The following is a 17,350-nucleotide window of genomic DNA, read 5'->3' as shown; positions in this document are numbered from 1 at the left end:
GGGTGAGTGAAAACAAAGATGATATTTTTTCTCATCCAGGTCCATGGACCCCTTTCAAATCTATCCATGAAACCCTGGGGAGGGGGGTTCCCTTGGGTATCCTAGGTCAGTGATGGTGGACCTTTCTGAGACTGAGTGCTGGACCACGCTCCCACTCCACCCTCCAGACTGAGTTCCATGCCCCACTGCCAGAGGCCAAGTGCCACTCCCCATGCCCCAGAGATGGAGTGCCATGCCACCCCCACCTCACCCCCCTGGCCACCCCCACTTACCCCAGACAGGGGAGGGAGGAAGCACTCCCATTGGGCTGCTGTGCAGAGGGGTGGGGGAAGTGAGAAATGACCTCAGGTGCACGGAGAGGGGGAGGAGAACAGTTCTGCCCCAGTCCCTCTGACTTTCTAGTAATAAACTCTGGTGGGCAACTGCAGGTGTGCCCACAGAGAGGGCTCTGTGTGCCCTTTTTGGCACATGTGTCATAGGTTTTCCATCAGTGCCCTAGGTTAAGAATGTTCTTCTCCAGAAGCAATGAAATATTATCAAAGTACTAAAAAGAGCTGCCTGTGTATTTCCTGTCACACTCATGGGCTATCTTCCTCATCATTCTCAGCCAATTTCAGTCCAAGAGCAATATTCCAGTGTGATATGCAGTTCCTAGTGACTCCATGGAAAGTACCCACTTATGGCATGATTGAAACTTACGGTTAGTTCTAATTGTTTTATTCTTCAAGGTGAATCTTTGGATTATCCATTCTTGCTTACTTGAGTAATTCTATGACAAACAAACATAAAATAAATCAACCTTGCTCTCTCATTCCTATTGGGAACCTTCTCTTGGTGGGCTGTCTTCTTTTTGCAGAGTCTTCTGTGCATAGAAATAACACTCGGAATATAGGACTGGTGTGAAAATTTATCTACTTTTACAGAAATAAATTTCCTTTTGAATCTATTTACAGGTGTTTGCAAGACTTCTAGACTGAGAGCCAAGGAATTAAGAAGTACAGATGTCCTGTGTTTATGGGTAGGGGTATGGAGTTGGGAAATGATTTCCATTTCTTCTTTCTAACCACATCACAGGTTGGCTGAATATTAAGCCAACACATCTGGTATGTTATACATTTTTCCACATATATAGTCCTGTACATCTGCAAGATGTAGGGGAAGAGAGGAGGTATTTGTGACTTGAAATGCTTTTTTGTTCCATGCTAGGCTGGCCCAAGAATGACTGACAGAAAACACAACCAGGGAGTGACAGGAGAGTAAAGGAACAGTTTTAAAATGGGAGGCAATATTTTCTTCCCCTTTACTCCTACAGTAATGAGGAAAGTTTGGAGGACAGAAACATCAGAGCAGCAGTGAACAACTTACAAAACCTCCAACTGCTGTTACAGGCCTCCCTCATTACTTTGTTTTAAATATATATATATGTGTGTATATATATATATATATATATTTTAAATTTATCTTGCTAAATATTTCCCAATTATATGTAAGGTTTTTTTTAACATTAAAAAAATGTTAAGTTCTAAACTTCATATCTCTCTCCTACCCCTCTCTAATTCCTTGAGAAGGCAGGTAATATGTCTATCATTGCATGTGAAGTTATGCAAAACATATTTCTATATTAGTCATACTGAAAAAGAAAACATCCTTACCTTCCATCTTAGAGTCAGTACTACGTATTGGTACCAAGGCAGAAGAACAATAAGGGATAGGCAATAGGGGGTTAAGTGACATGTCCAGGGTCACATAGATCAGATATATCTGAGGCCAGACTTGAATCCAGAAATTCTAGCCCTGCTTCTCAATCTACTGAGCCACCTAGCTGTCCTTAGATAGCCTTTTTCATCATGCTCCTTTGGAATTGTCTTGATCAGAGTAGATGTGCCTTTTACATTTGATCATCTTTTCAATAATGTTAAGCCATTCCCCAGGTGTTGCACATCTTTACCACTACAAAAAGAGCTGCTTTAATATTCTTGTAGAAGTAGGTCATTTTCCTTTTTCTTTGATCTCTCTTGGATATGTACCTTACTAGTGGTATGGCTGGGTCAAAGGGTATGTGCAGTTTTATAGTCCTTTGGGCAGAGTTCCAAATTATTCTCCCGAATGGTCAGACTTGTTCCCAGCTCTACCAGCAGTCTATTAGTGTCCTAGTTTTTCCACATCCCCTCTAGTATTGGTCATCTTGTTTCTTAACCAATCTGATTGGTCCCCTTACTACCTTGTCATGTTGCCATGTGGGAGAAGTGGCAAAAGTTCCAGTTCAGATCCAAGAATCTTCACAATAGAGCAGTGTGGTTAAAGATCTAGGCTATATACAACTAAGGTATCATCCTACCTGTGAATGGGGATATTGAACTTTATTTGCTAAAGCAGTTGATATTCCCTACCTAGAAATTTTAAGGATAAGCAAAATTAGTGGAAAGTGATGTGATTTTGCATATTGTTTCAGTGGAAAGTTATCCAATTCATAAATACTGGGATCACAGATTAATACATCCAAATCTTGAAGGTATCTCAGAAGTCGTCTGGTCCAACCTGCTCATTTTAGATGAGAAAACTAAGGACCAATGACATTAAGTGACTTGCCTGACATAATTCAAGTAGTCAATGTCCCTGGGGATTAGAACCCAGTTCTAACCCCAGAGATCAGATCCTAGACTGCTTTCTTCCATTTATATAATTTTGGGCTCAGTTAATGATTTCTCTAGAATACCTAACCAAGGAAGTGTGGCATAAGACCCAACGAAGCCAGATTCATCTTGAGTGTTGATAGATACCAACTGAAAATGGACAACAATTAAATTGGGGTGGGGGGAATCTGGCAGCATTTCTATAAGAAATCATTTTCATCTTTGACAATAGTGATACTTCTGCATTTGGATTCAAATACCTCAGGACCAAATGTACTATATAAGGAAGCAAAAATACCACCTAGAAAATAATCAGTGCTGTTGGTGATGATTCTGAAAGTATGGAGGGACTGATTTTAAAGATATTTCCAAGAGAAGCTTCTAAGTAAGTAGGAAAATCATGCACATTATTTTCTGAAAAGGACGATTGAGGGGGCTTGGGCTATGTGGGTCAATAGTTGCTGGTGGCAACAATCATTCTTTTATGAGGTTTTTGTTTGCTTCTTGCTAGATTTGCAATTTTGATTTTCACCTGAATTGAATATGATAAAACAAAAATCAAGTATCAATCTTAATACTTAAGAGGATTTACAGAGTGTGAGACTATTTGAATGGATGAGGAAAGTATTAAATCAAATATCAAATATTAAGTGAATCTTTCAAGTGAATAAATTACTCTTTGGTTGTGTTTGGAAACCACATTTAACCCTTTGGAGTTTATTAGCGTTATTCTTTTTTTTTTTTTAAGCCCTTACCTTCTGTCTTAGAATCAATACTGAGTATTGGCTCTAAGGCAGAAGAGTGGTAAGGGCTAGGCAATGGGGGTTAAGTGACTTGTCCAGGGTCAAACAGCTGGGAAGTGTCTGAGGTCAAATTTGAACCCAGGACTTCCCATCTCTGGGCCTGGCTTTCAATCCACTGAGCCACCCAGCTGCCCCTTTACTAGCTTTATTCTATGATTCCTTCCCCTCCCCCCTTAAACTCTTATCTTTGCTCAGAAGGGTCTTCATTCTCTCACTTTAATAGAATAACTACTAAAATAATTATCATGTTTTAGAATTACAATGAAATTTGTCTTTCTTCCTATCTCTCTGCATGTAATTCACTCCAGTGGAGCCCCCATGGGCATCCTATTATTCTCTGTTGTTTTCATTTCTCCTTTCTTTGGAGCCTCCTCCATTTGGACTAATTAGGCTGAGCTTCCCTTTGGGCTGGTCAATGATATTTTTCTGCTACTGATCTTGACTCTAGTGGCAGGTCATGGTGAGATCGTTTGAAGTTCTGGTCATCCATCGAGGTGGAGGGACTTCAAAACTGACCTCTCCTCAGCACAGATGGCAAGCACACAGATACACTCTGTTTCCAAAAAAAAAAGGATGTTTTGGCCCTTTTAAAATCCATTAATATGGGGGCAGCTGGGTAGCTCAGTGGATTGAGAGTCAGGCCTAGAGACGGGAGGTCCTAGGTTCAAATCCGGCCTCAGACACTTCCCAGCTGTGTGACCCTGGGCAAGTCACTTGACCCCCATTGCCCACCCTTACCACTCTTCCACCTATAAGTCAATACACAGAAGTTAAGGGTTTAAAATAAAAAAAAATTAAAAAAAATCCATTAATATGCCTGAGGAATCTAGTTTATTGCAGATGAAAAAGCAAGAAACAGGCAGCGGAATAAGGCAGTCTACTTTGGGGAGTATGTAGTCTATTTATTCTTTTATTTATTTAATGAATCTTGATTAAATGCCTCCTAAATAGTGTTTAAGCTGGTGATACAAAGACAAAAGCAAAAACAGTCCTTGCCCTCAGGGAGCTTACATTCTACCCTGTGGTGACTGAGGGGAGATGGACAAGTACAAGTATACAGATAAATACTGACAAAATATATACAAAGCAAAGACAATGTGATTGAATTTACAGGTAGAGGGGTCTAACAATTGGGAGGTATCAGGAAAGGTCTTCCATAGGCGAGAGGGCTTGAGTTGAGCCTTGAAGGACCCTAGGGAATCTAAAAGGTTGAGGTGAAGAGGGAGAGCATTCCAAGCATAGAGGACCACTTGTTCAAAGAAGTACATTGATAGGAGTTGCTACTAAGCCGCCATCTTGGCTCCTCCGACCTCCCGAAGAGGTACATAGCTAGGGGTGGAATGTCTTGTACAGGCAATAGCAAGGTCACTTTGACTGGGCAGTCAGTTTGACTGGACTGTAGAGTTTATGATGTGCAGCAGATGTGTGACAAGCCCAGAAAAAGAGGCAGAAGCCAGACTGTGAAGGGTTTTAAACAGAAAGGTTTATATTTATCCTAGAGGCAACAGGGAGCCAGTGGAACTTTTTGAGCAGGACAGTGACCTGTGCTTTAGGAATATTTAGCAGGTACATGGAAAATAGGTTGGAGAGGAGAAATATTTAAGGGAGGGAGACCATTGAGGATATTATTGCAATAGATCAGGTGAGAGGTGACGAGGCCCTGATCTAGGGGGATTTCCCTAGGAGTATGGGAGATGGGAGAATGGGAGAATGAAAGATATGGATTCAAGAGATATTGTAAAGGTGGAAAGGTGAAGACTTGGTAACTGATTTTTAAAAATCATGTCAAAACTTTAGGATATCTTAAAGACTCTAAAAGTCTTGAAGACTCTAAAAGACTCCTATGAAAGTCCTTCAATTCTTGCATATTTATTTCAGATGCCAGGTGGTTCAGTAGATAGAGCACTAGACCTGGAGTCAGGAAGACCTGAGTTTAAATCCAATTTCTGGCACTTACTACTTTTACTCATGCTACCTTGGGAAAGTCATTTAACCATTGCCTGCCTCAGTTTCCTCATCTGAGGTAAAATAGAGATAATATAATAGCACCTACCTCTCAGGGATGTTGTGAGGATAAAATGAAATAATCTTGGTAAAGTGCTTTTGTAAACTTTAAAATGCTATGTAAATGCTAGCTAGCTATTATTATCCTCTAAACAACCTGACATGTTTCTGTTAATATTATCTCTAGTTAGGCAAACAGTAAGACTGAATATTCTATACTAAGCTTCTTGAAGAGTAATTCATTGTGAAGGTTTTGAGGCAGGGAGACTTTTTCTTTTCTTTTTTGAAAATGTATGAACCTGGGCAAGTCACTTAACCCCCATTGCCCAGCCCTTATCACTTCTGCTTTGGAACCAATACACAGTATTGATTCTAAGACAGATGGAAAGGATTTTTAAAAAGAAAAAAGAAAATTTGGGATAATTTCATGTCAAGCCCATCATGCTAGATTTTCTTGTGGGGGGCTTTCTTTAACATCATGTAACATGATTATTTCATATATATTTATATGTAACACATGCATATATGAATACACATTATACATATATATCCATTCAATGGCTATACGCTTCTAATAAAACAAAAATTTAATGTCAATTAAGTGACCCTTTATTACTCAAACCTTCTTTAGAACTCATCATCAATAATGATAAGCTGAACAACAGGCAGAAATCTATGAAAGTTAGGCTAGTTGGAATTCTTTTGAAGATTCTATAATACCTTTATTTCTATGCCTCCCAAGTCTTACTTTCTCCTGCAATAAGTAGATAAAAATTCCTTTTCATGAGTTTCATCTTCATTTATCCAGGGCTGAGTTTGAGCAATGGTGAAGGCACCCATTTATATTTCTTGGGGCATGAAAAGTCATTGGTTGGAACTAGCAAGCTAAAGTATTTTGTCTGAAGTGTTCTGAATACTGATCCTCTTCAGTAGTTGAATTTCCAGGCCTGAAAAATGTGTTTCAAAGATTTCTCAATTTAGATGAAGAAAAGGAGAAAACCATTAAAATCTAAAGATGAAAATTTTGCTTTTCATTTGTTGCTTAGCTTTTTATTCTCCAATTTTTTAATAAAGAACAATTACACTCTCCCTATGTTTTCCCTCCTTTATTTCAAGATGGTGGGTTATTTTCATATTGAGCTTAAGTGAATAATGTTCTGCTGTGGTTATTTTCTGGATGTCTAGAGGAGCAGTACCTCATCTAAATGAAGTCACTGAATAATAGAGCATTCTTGGTGAAGCAACGATGTACACAAAGGGACATTTTTTTTACAGAAATATTTTGAAAGCATAGGAGTTGCTATGAAGTACAAAAATGCTGCACTAAAAATAAACTGGAGAATTTCTACATTTAGGAGAATAACTGCTAGGAAACTCTTTAATTTAGGAACTATTTTTAGATCCTTTTTTTTTGTGGCAGAGGGTGATAAGTAGTTTTCCAAAGGACTGTTATTCTGGAACAGTAGTTGTCTGAGGTGAGTCTAAGAAATGTCAAAAGATGGAATTCATACAAACATGTAAAACAGAAGGACATATTATTTCTTAAAAAACTAAGCATCTTGCCTTGAACAGATGTTCTTAGTTGACAGGAGCATAAACATGACTCTAATGAATTTACTAATAATAGTTTTGCATTTAGGGGCGGTAACGAAAGCCAACAAACGTAGAGGAAAAAAGACACAAGACTGGAGCATCACACAGCCTTACATCAAAATGTATGAAGCAATGTACTAAATTCAGCATTGAATTAAATTTCCATGATTATTTACAGGTCCTTTGACTGCAGGTATCACATACAGGCTCACATACAAGTGACCTGCGTCACCCCATCCTCCTGATCGTATTGTCCGTCATCCAGCTCCCTCAGAACACTATCACTGCTGCTGACCCCAGAGAAGCTGCCGTAGGGGCCCGGGGTCCCTTCTCTGGTCCAAGGGTCTTGAGAAGGAGAGAGATGACATTCCTCGGATGGGTGTCTGCTCTCCGCAGGGCGAGAAGTAGCTGTGTCTAGCCCAATGCTCCGGCTAGTTGCTTTGCTTTTCTCTTCTCTTGTTTTTATCTGCCTCATGGATTTCTTCTGAAACATAAGAGATGTTCACATGGGAGTTATAACAAGACAGCCGGCATCTGTTAAGTAAGAGGCGGGTAGTGTGAAGCTCAGACAAGGCAACTCTGAATGTGTAGCCAGAGAGCCTGTTTAAGACACTTACCAGCCAGGGGTGCCTTGGACAAGTCACATAGCTCTGTAGGCTTTGGATGCCTCATTTATAAAATAAGGGGTCTGGATTTGATGCCTTTGCTGACTTAGCACTTGTCAGTACTAAAGGGACCTTGAGAGCTCCCTTTCAGTTCTGAATCTATGATCCAATGAGTAAATGGTCTAATCCTGTATTGGCAAACCTATGGCACGTGAGCTGGAGGGGGGGGGAATGCTTCCTTACCTTCTCCATTGTGCCTGAGGACATTTCCTTATAATTATGACAGAATATGTACAAAATTTCAGCATTTACTTTTCAAGACACAATAGACATCAAAATTATTTTGCCAGAAATCAAAAAACAATTAAACAAGTAGGTAATACTCTAAGCCAGTATAGGAAAAAATGCCTATACTTCTCAGGCCAATTTAAAGATTTAACAATACAAATGTGTTAATTAAAATAGGAGTCTTGTCATAAACTTAAGGATTTTATTATAAAATTATGGAGAGAGAGAGAGAGAGAGAGAGAGAGAGAGAGAGAGAGAGAGAGAAAGAGTCCTTAACCTCTTCATCTACCCTCCTGGCTCCCTGCCTTCCCATTTCAATGTTCACATTCATGTTTAGGCTGACACCAGGTATGCAGATAGTCGACAGGGGATGATGTCACCTTTGCAATCCCCACCTCCCCAATTGGGAGGGTAAATTTCCTTCACATACAAATTAAAATATAAGCATTCTATTTCATAGAATAAGATAAATTCAATATACTCTATATGGAAAAGTAGTTGGAGAATGCACAGAGTATTTACTAGAATAAAATAAATTCATTATAATTTATATGGAAAAATAGTTGGAGAATGCAGAGAGAATAGAAAATGCATAGAAGAGAATGGAAGGAACACAAACAAGCAGGATAGCTTTGAAAGCAGCATGTTAAATTTACTGTATACTTAAAAAGAAAAGCAAGTTATACATAGAAGAAACTCTCAGTTTCATGAATAATCCTTTTTCTATTCTGTTTGTATATGGAAATGCTTGTTTTATTTGGTCTTTGTTAAATTCAGAAAGTTTCAAAAAGAAAAGTAGATGGGCAAGAATATTAAGAACCAGGGGTACCTAGGTGGCATAGTGGATTGAATGCTGGGCCTGGAGTGGCGAGGATTTAGGTTTAAATTTGGCCCCAGACACTTCCCAGCTAAGTGACACAAGGCAAGAAAGTCACTTAACCACAATTGCCTAGCTCTTACCCTTCTGCCTTAGAATTGATACTAAGGCAAAAGGTAAGGATTAAAATAAAAAGAATATGAAAAACTGTCAAAAAAGAGAGGTAAGGTGGACTCTAAAGTGATAATTATAAAGATGGATATTGGAAAAAGAAATAATTAAATGAGAAAGAACAGAACATTTCAAAACAGAACCCAATATATATAATAGAAGAGGCTAACACTATATGAATTTATTCACTGTCTCTAAAAATCTGAGGACCTGGGTTCTAATCCCATCTCTGATGATTGCTATCTGTACGACTTTGGGCAAATCACTTAACTTTCCTGGACCTCAGTTTCTTCATCTGTAAAACGAGGGGATTTCACCAAATGATTTTCAAGATCCCTGCCAGTCCAAAATCTCTGATCTTGAATAGTATTGGTAAAGTTAGATATCTATACATTAAAAATTAAGTTTGGATCCACGCCACGATAACCTAGATCTCTAGACTAGTTATATTTTTTACTAGGACAAGCTAGTTCTTTTCCTCAAAAAGTATTGCAACTGATCTCGCTGCTTAATTGACAGTGGGAAGTAAAGGTTCAGGCTGTTGAAAGAGTTTTCTGGTCACTTGAGGAACAACAGGGTCAGAGTGCAAATCTCTCCAACTCTTCTGGAGGATTCTGATGAAGCTTGACCAATATCAGTATACAGAAGCTGCGCTCAGCTAAATCAGTACTATATTCTTCCCTTGACCCTGTTGAATAAATTTTCTTTTGTTAATTTTGAAATGAACTAAAACTATCCTTTCTTTTTCATCTTGAACCTGAAGTATCTGATAAGCGTCAGTAGGGACTGGCCCATTACACGGGTAATCTAAATATATTTTTAAAAAATAAAAAAGAGAAGAAAAGGGAATATCATTTTTGATTCACCTATGAAGAGAATGCCTCCACAAAAGTCCTCTACCAGTGCCTCAGTATAGTGTGGAAATGACCCTGAATTTTGGAAAGCTAAGCTCTAGCAAATTCTACCATGATGTTCTATTCTTGGATGAATGAAAAAAGAAAGTTACAAATATTAAGCTCTCCAAGGATTCTAACTTTTTTGCCCCTTTCAGGCTTATTACTTCACACATGTTCATCTCTGTGACCCATATATGACCATTTAAATCTAAATTTCCTATAGGTTCCAGGGCAAAGATGATAATGACATTATCTCAAATTTCAGCTGGTATCAAAGTCTGAAGTCAGGAATTCTTGAATTCAAATCCAGCCTCAGACACTTATTATTTCTGTGACCCTAAACAAGCCATTTAACTGCTATGTGCCTAAGTGTCCTCAGTGGTAAAATGGGGATAATAGCACCTACCTCATGGGGTTGTTGTGAGGAGCAATTAAGAATATTTGGTAAGTGTAGCACCAGGCCTGGCACCTAGCAGATGCTATATGAATGCATATTCCCTTCCCTTCCCTTCCCCTTTCAATTAATTAACTTTAAAATTAAAGACATAGAAATCCTTTGAAGAATACAATTAGTGAGCTAGAAAAAAGAAAAGGCTACACTATTAAAAGAAATGAGAAATGAATGCTGCCATTAGTAAGCCTTTCTTCATCTTTTATTTTTCTTCATCTTTTAAATTAAATTCTTTAACAAATTTTTAAAAATTAATTATTTATTAATTTTTAACATCATTAAAATTTTTTTTGAGTTCCAAATTCTCTCCTTCCCTCCAGGCCCTCTCCCACCTGATGAGAATGCTCATTATACATGTGAGGTCTCCATATTAGCCAAGTTGCCAAAAAAAAAAAAAAAAGCAAGAAAAATAAGGTGAAAAAATGTATACTTCAATTTGTACTCAGAGTCCATCAATTTTGTCTCTGAAAGTAGATAGCATTTTTCATCATGAGTCCTTTGGATCACTGTATTGATCCGAGTGGCTAATTCTTTCACAGTTCATCTTTCTTATAATATTTCTGTTACTGTATACAATGTTCTCTTGGTTCTATTTGCTTGATTTTGCATCAGTTCATATACGTTTTGTGAGGTTTTTCTGAAACTATCTCCCTTGACATTTCTTAGAACCCAATTGTATTTAATCACAATCAGATGCTACATCTTGTTCAGTCATTCTCTAATTGATAGGTATCCCCTGAATTTCCAATTCTTTGCCACTACAAAAATAGGTGCTATAAATATTTTTGTATGTAGAGGCTCTTGAAATAGGGGAATGGGGAAGACAGGAATACTTGGTATGGCAGTTACACACTTAACTTAGCCAGGGAAACCAATTAAATATTTTTGAGTCCTTTGGGGTTATAATGAGACAGTAGGAAGCAACGTAAAAGGATTTTAATAATAAAATAAGGTAGGGCAAGTGGGGAATGGGGCAAACTACTATTAACCGCTATAGGAGGGAAGATAAAGGTAGGTGGTCGAGGAAATTAGGGCAGGGGAGATAAAACTTACACTACACTATACTAGACTAAATGCAAGCTTGACAGGGTTTTGGGGATCTCACTGCTTGCTCCAACGATGTTCTCTGCTGTCCCAGGGTCCAGGGTGTTGGTACAGTCCATTACCTCCACTGGGTCACTCCAATAGGCTGTCACAGACCTGGAGGTCCACCCTCCAAAGCAGCTGATCCAGACCTATTTTGTAGTTCCTCAAGCGGGGTTTCTCCAGAGAGTTCAGGGCACAAGCTCCTCCACCAGTGGCAAACCTCCCACCTGTCCCAGAGTTCGAAAGCTCTGTGCTCTTTCTGCCACATTCCAAAAGCCCTTAGAATGTTCAGCTCAAGCTTGCATTTTCCAATATACTTTTTTTTTTTTAAACCCTTAACTTCGGTGTATTGTCTCATAGGTGGAAGAGTGGTAAGGGTGGGCAATGGGGGTCAAGTGACTTGCCCAGGGTCACACAGCTGGGAAGTGGCTGAGGCCGGGTTTGAACCTAGGACCTCCCATCTCTAGGCCTGACTCTCACTCCACTGAGCTACCCAGCTGCCCCTCCAATATACTTTTAAAAATTTTACACTTATCTACCTTACTTTATTCCTTATTACACTCTTTTTTTTTTTTATCTCTTTGGGAAATAGCCCTAGTAGTGGTATTGCTAGTTCAAAGAGCATACATAGTTTTATAACTCTTTGGGCATAGTTCCAAACTGATCTACAGAATGGTTGGATCATTTCAGAACTACACCAACCAGGGCATTTAGTGTCCCTATTTTTCCACATTCCTTCCAGCATATGTCATTTTCTTTTCTGTCATGTTATCCAGTCTGATAGATATGAGATAATACTTCAGAGATGTTTTAATGTGTATTTCTCTTTATAAATGCAATTCTTACAAAATATCTGGGAGCACTTAGAAGTATTATTGTAATTAATTAAAAATTATGAGATGTTTAGTCTAATTTCTTTAGCATCAATGTCATTTCTTTATTCAGTAATTAAATAAACATTTATTAAGTACTTACTATATGCCAAGTGCTATACTAATTGATTTATAAATATTATATATATTTAGTTTCGACATAAAAAAGATTCTGTTTCAACTGAGGGAAATAATAGACTTTATAGAATAGTCTTCTGTTCTAGTTATCAAGATATTTTAGCTCTAGCCTGAACCACCTACATGTACCAGGTTGAAAATAGGTTGAGATTTCCTGCTAGGAAAATTAAACATTCATTAAAGCTAGATAAGTTAAGTTTATTCAGAAACTGAGTCTACTCATTCCTCTGCATGTAGTGGCTGGTTTTATTAGTTCACTGGTATTAGGGACTCTTGGGTGAAGAAGATCCCACTACCAAGGCAGGTATTTTGAATTCAAAGATACAAAAACAAATATAAATAATCTCTTTGTATACTTCCTTCATATCTAAAAATCATTGATGTTATATTATAATTAAAAATATCAGACAACAAAATTCAAGGTATTCTCATGTATCCAAAAGGATGTAGGTATAGAGGTTACAAAAGATAGCCATCACTGGACCATGGGGCATTACTATAATGAAAATACAACAAACACAAATGTTTCTAGTGAAGAAAATGATGATCAAATGTGAGTGTGAGGGGCAGCTAGGTGGTGTAGTGGATAGAAAACCAGGCCTGGAGATGATGGGAGGTCTTGGGTTTGAATCTGACTTTGGATGCTTCCTAGCTGTGTGATCCTGGGCAAATCAGTTAACCCCTCATGCCTAGCCCTTACCACTCCTCTGCCTTGGAAGTGATACTCAGGATTAGTTCTAAGACAGAAGGTATGGGTTAAAAAAATTAGTCTGATTGATCTAGAAAATTTGAATCCCCATATATAAGTTGTACAAATCTCAGCTAGAGGGATAGTGCCTGGCTCTATTAGATCACTAATATTAGGAACTGTTGGGTGAAGAAGATTCCTCTACTAAGGCAGCTATTTTCTACTGAAAGAGCATCAGATTTGGAAGTGGAAGATCTTGGACCTTACTAGCTCTGAGACCTTGGGCAAATAATTTAACTTCTTGGGGTCTCAGTACCATATCTGAAAAATGAGAGGGTTAGACTAGATCATTTCTATGATCTCTTCCAGCTCTAAATCCTAGGTATTTGCCATCTTGATAAGACTGGCACAAGGTTTGTACACCACCTCCATTTATAGAAAAATGTTTGTAGTAGCTCTTTTTATGGTAGCAAGGAACTGGAAAATGTGAGAGATGCCCATCGATTAGGAAGTGAACATGCTTATATAGTAAATGATTGTAATATATAATACTATCATGTTGTAGGAAATGATGAAGGGGATGATTTTAAGAGACACCTGGGAAGACATGGATGAACTGGTAAAAAAATGAAGTGAGCAGAATCAGGAGAACAATTTATAGAATAACAATTTTGTAAACTTAACCAGCTTTTTAAGATTTAACTCTTAACTCTGAGTAATGCAGTGATCAATCACAAATCCAAAAGACATGATGAAACATACTCCTCACTTTCTAACAGAGAGATGATGGATTTATGGTATAGATTAAGACATGGTTTTTTTGGACATAGCCATAGTGGGAATTAATTTGCTTAAGTATTGTGCTTGTTACAAAGGTTTTATTTTTCTTTGGGAGAGGAGGAAGAAGAGAAAAACAGATTTTTGTTAACTGATCATTAAAACAAACAAACCTCAAGGTTACTTACCTTCATTTTATAATATATAATTCGTGGGCTTTAGTCAGTCAATAATTATTTATTATAATATGTGTCAGGTATTGTGCTAAGCACTGGAGATTTTAAAAAAAGGCTAAAAACACTACTTGCCCTTAAGGAGCTTACATTCTGTTTTTTTTTTTTAATCCCTCACCTTGCATCTTATTGATTCTAAGGCAGAAGAGTGATAAGGGCTAGGTAATGGGGGTTAAGTGATTTGCCCAGGGTCACACAACTAGGAAGTTTCTGAATCCAGATTTGAACCCAGGACCTCCTGTCTCTGGGCCTGGCCATCCACTTAGCCACCCAGCTGCCCCTAGAATCATGTTTTTTTAATTGAAAAAAACTCATCTAATCAATTATTTATGTATTAAACCAACAACTTAATTTATAATTAATTAATAATTTAATTAAATTAATGATTTAGAAATTAATTAATTAAGAATATTTTGGTTACATGATTCATGTTCTTTCCCTCCCCTCCACTGCCCCCCCAACCCTCTGTAGCCATTGTGCAATTCCACTGTGTTTTACCATGTAAGAATGATGTTTTAAAATGCAGAAAATAAACCACATAGGATCTCTCTACAGATTCATTAGGGAACTTACATCTTTTTTGAAGAAACGACATGCAAATAACTACAGCTAATATAAGATATAAACAGAATAGATGGAAGGGTATCTGAAAGGAGAATGCATCATAGCTGGAGGAATGGGGGAAGGTCTACTGTAGAATGGAGAGTTTCAGCTGAGTTTTGGAGGAAACCAAGGAAACTGAGACATAGAGGTGAGTGGGCAGAGCACTGGTGGGGACAGGAGGGTGGGAAGGGCAGGCAGTGCGAAGGCAAAGAGGAGTTGGAGTCATATGTTAGAAGAACGGGAAGTAGGTCAGCTTAACTGGTTCATTGAGTATGATTTGGGTAGAAAAGTGGGGAAAAAATGGCAGAAGTAGGAAGGGGCCAGATCATGAAGAGGTTTTAAATGCCCAGAGGGGTTGACATTTGATTCTAGAAGTAAGTATAAGGCAACATTGAAAATATCATAAATATGTAGAAAGGTCATAGAGGAAAACGAAATATACTTTCTAAACCTTTCATTAGCTTGTGATTAGCACCCAGCACTCAACATACTAGAATACTTGGAGGTATGATTTAATTTGGGAATATTCAGTCTCCTCTCTCTCTCTCTCAATCTAGTTACTTAATTTTTGTGTAGATCAAATCAATAAATGCCTATTGAATTTAATTATGTGCCTATATTTATCTTTAGGGCTCACTGGTATAAAGTTCTGGCATATTGTTAGTGCCTAAAATAAGTGTGACCATCTTTAAGGACTCTCTTATTAGTATTTTTCCTTTTCCTAAACTTGGCCCTTTAGTGACCATTATTCTGCTCTCCTGATTTCTTTTACCGCTTGAATATAGATGGTACACAAAATTATAAAATTTCAGAGTTGGAGAGGATACCAGAGGCCCACTTAGCCACATTACCTCAACAGAAAATCTCTTTAAAAAGTTCCCAACAAGTACCTATCTAGGCTATGCTCAAAGAGCCCTAGTTTTGGGGGACCCATAATCCCAGTAAGGTAGCATATTCCACTTTTGAACAGTTCTAATTTTCAAGAAGTTTTCCCTCTATTATCAAACCCGGATCAACCTCTCTGAAACTTCCACCCACTCTCTGGGGCCTAGCAGAATAAATTCAGTCTCTCTTCAACGTGAATCCTAGATTTCCTTCTCTACCTTTACTTTCATTTGTTCATTCAACAGGTATTTATTAGGTGTTTACTATGTTGGGCATTCTGCTAAGTGCAAGGAAAATCGTGAAAACCAAAATCTGTATATTCAAAGTAAAAATGAAGTCATTTTAGATAGTGAGGAGTGGGAGAAAGCCACTAACAGTGATTGAGGAAATGAGGATAGGTACTGTATGGAAGGTGGAACTTGAGCTGAGCCTCAAAGGAAGTGAGGGATTTTCTGAAGGGGAGGGGTTCTGGGACATTTCAGGCATGGGTGCAAAGATGAAGAAATAGGAGATGAAATATAAATACTAGAAATGGCAAGGAGGTCACATAGCAAGATGGTAGGGAGAACAAGAGAGAATAACATACAATAATCCTAGGAAATTAGGCTGGAGTCAAATGTGAAGTGTTTTAAATAATAGTTGACTAGCACTTATATGGTGCTTTAAGTTTGTGAAGTGTTTTATATAGGTTATTTCATTTGATTAGAGGGATTTTTAGTTTATTCTAGAGATAACAAGGGGTCCCTGGAGCTTTTTGAAAATGGCCAGACCTATCTATGCCTGAGGAATATCAATTTGGCTGCTCGATGGAAGATGAAGTAGGGAGGAGAGAGACGGATCAGAATGATCAATTAGGAAATTATAACAGTAGTCCAGGTTAGAGATGATGACAGCCTAAACTAGGTTGGTGGCTACATGAATGGCATTCAGGGGATGGTTGCAAGAGATGCTAAGAAGAGAGGATTGATAAGACTTGACAAATGATTAGATACAGGGATTGAGGGAGAAGAAAGAATCAAGGGAGGTTTCTGTAATGACTGAAATTATCTGGAGGCTGAATTTTTTTATTTTTAAATATTAATTTATTAAAAGTAGATTGCGGGGCAGCTGGGTAGCTCAGTGGATTGAGAGCCAGGCCTAGAGATGGGAGGTCCTAGGTTCGAATCCGGCCTCAGACACTTCCCAGCTGTGTGACTGTGGGCAAGTCACTTGACCCCCATTGCCTACCCTTGCCAATCTTCCACCTATAAGTCAATACACAGAAGTTAAGGGTTTAAAATAATAAAAAAAAAAAAAACAATAAAAAGTAGATTGCTCACTACAATTTAACTAGCCATGGACTCCCTTCAGCCCAGAAAAGACTCCATTGAACTCCACACTGGGTGAGAAGCCAGTGCTGCCAGCAGAGAGCCTGACCAAGCTCAAGCAGCTGGATCCATGCTTCCAGAAGAGAGAGCCAGACTTCTCTTGTGCAAGCCAGTATATACCCCTTCTGACACCATTATCTTGTCCCTTTCCTGGATATCCTAAGAGGTTTCTCAATGGAACTTAAGAGACTTCCTCCCAGGAAGTGGTGGATCTTCCAGATGCCAAGAGACTTTCTTCTTCCCTGCCATGAGGCTGCACAATGCACAATCCAACATGGCGGTTGGCTAGCTGATTTTATCACCTAATCAAATCCTCGTTTACAGATTAACAGGGGGCAGATCTTTACTCTGCCAGTTTTTACATTGAGACAAAAGAAGGGAGAACTCAACCAGGTTTCATAGCTTGGGAGAGAGTTTTGTAGTTTTTAAATTAAACTGTT

At 38.3% G+C, this 17,350-nt stretch overlaps 1 protein-coding gene across 1 annotated transcript in view; it reads right to left on the bottom strand.

The window, feature by feature from the left end:
- Nucleotides 1-7,090: 7,090 nt before the first annotated feature.
- The window catches only part of RFTN2 (raftlin family member 2), an 88,513-nt gene continuing 78,253 nt past the window's right edge, over nt 7,091-17,350 (bottom strand). The window contains exon 10 of the mRNA XM_044669065.1: nt 7,091-7,517. Within this exon, the coding sequence (XP_044525000.1) occupies nt 7,242-7,517 (276 nt within the window). The 3' untranslated portion in view covers nt 7,091-7,241. The remainder of the gene's footprint in view (nt 7,518-17,350) is intronic.

The sequence above is a fragment of the Gracilinanus agilis genome, chromosome 3 (genome assembly GCF_016433145.1).
Source record: "Gracilinanus agilis isolate LMUSP501 chromosome 3, AgileGrace, whole genome shotgun sequence".
In the NCBI taxonomy this organism is placed as follows: Eukaryota; Metazoa; Chordata; class Mammalia; order Didelphimorphia; family Didelphidae; genus Gracilinanus; species Gracilinanus agilis.
The sequence above is the reverse complement of the archived record's forward strand: the minus strand, read 5'-3'. Positions and strand labels throughout refer to the sequence as shown.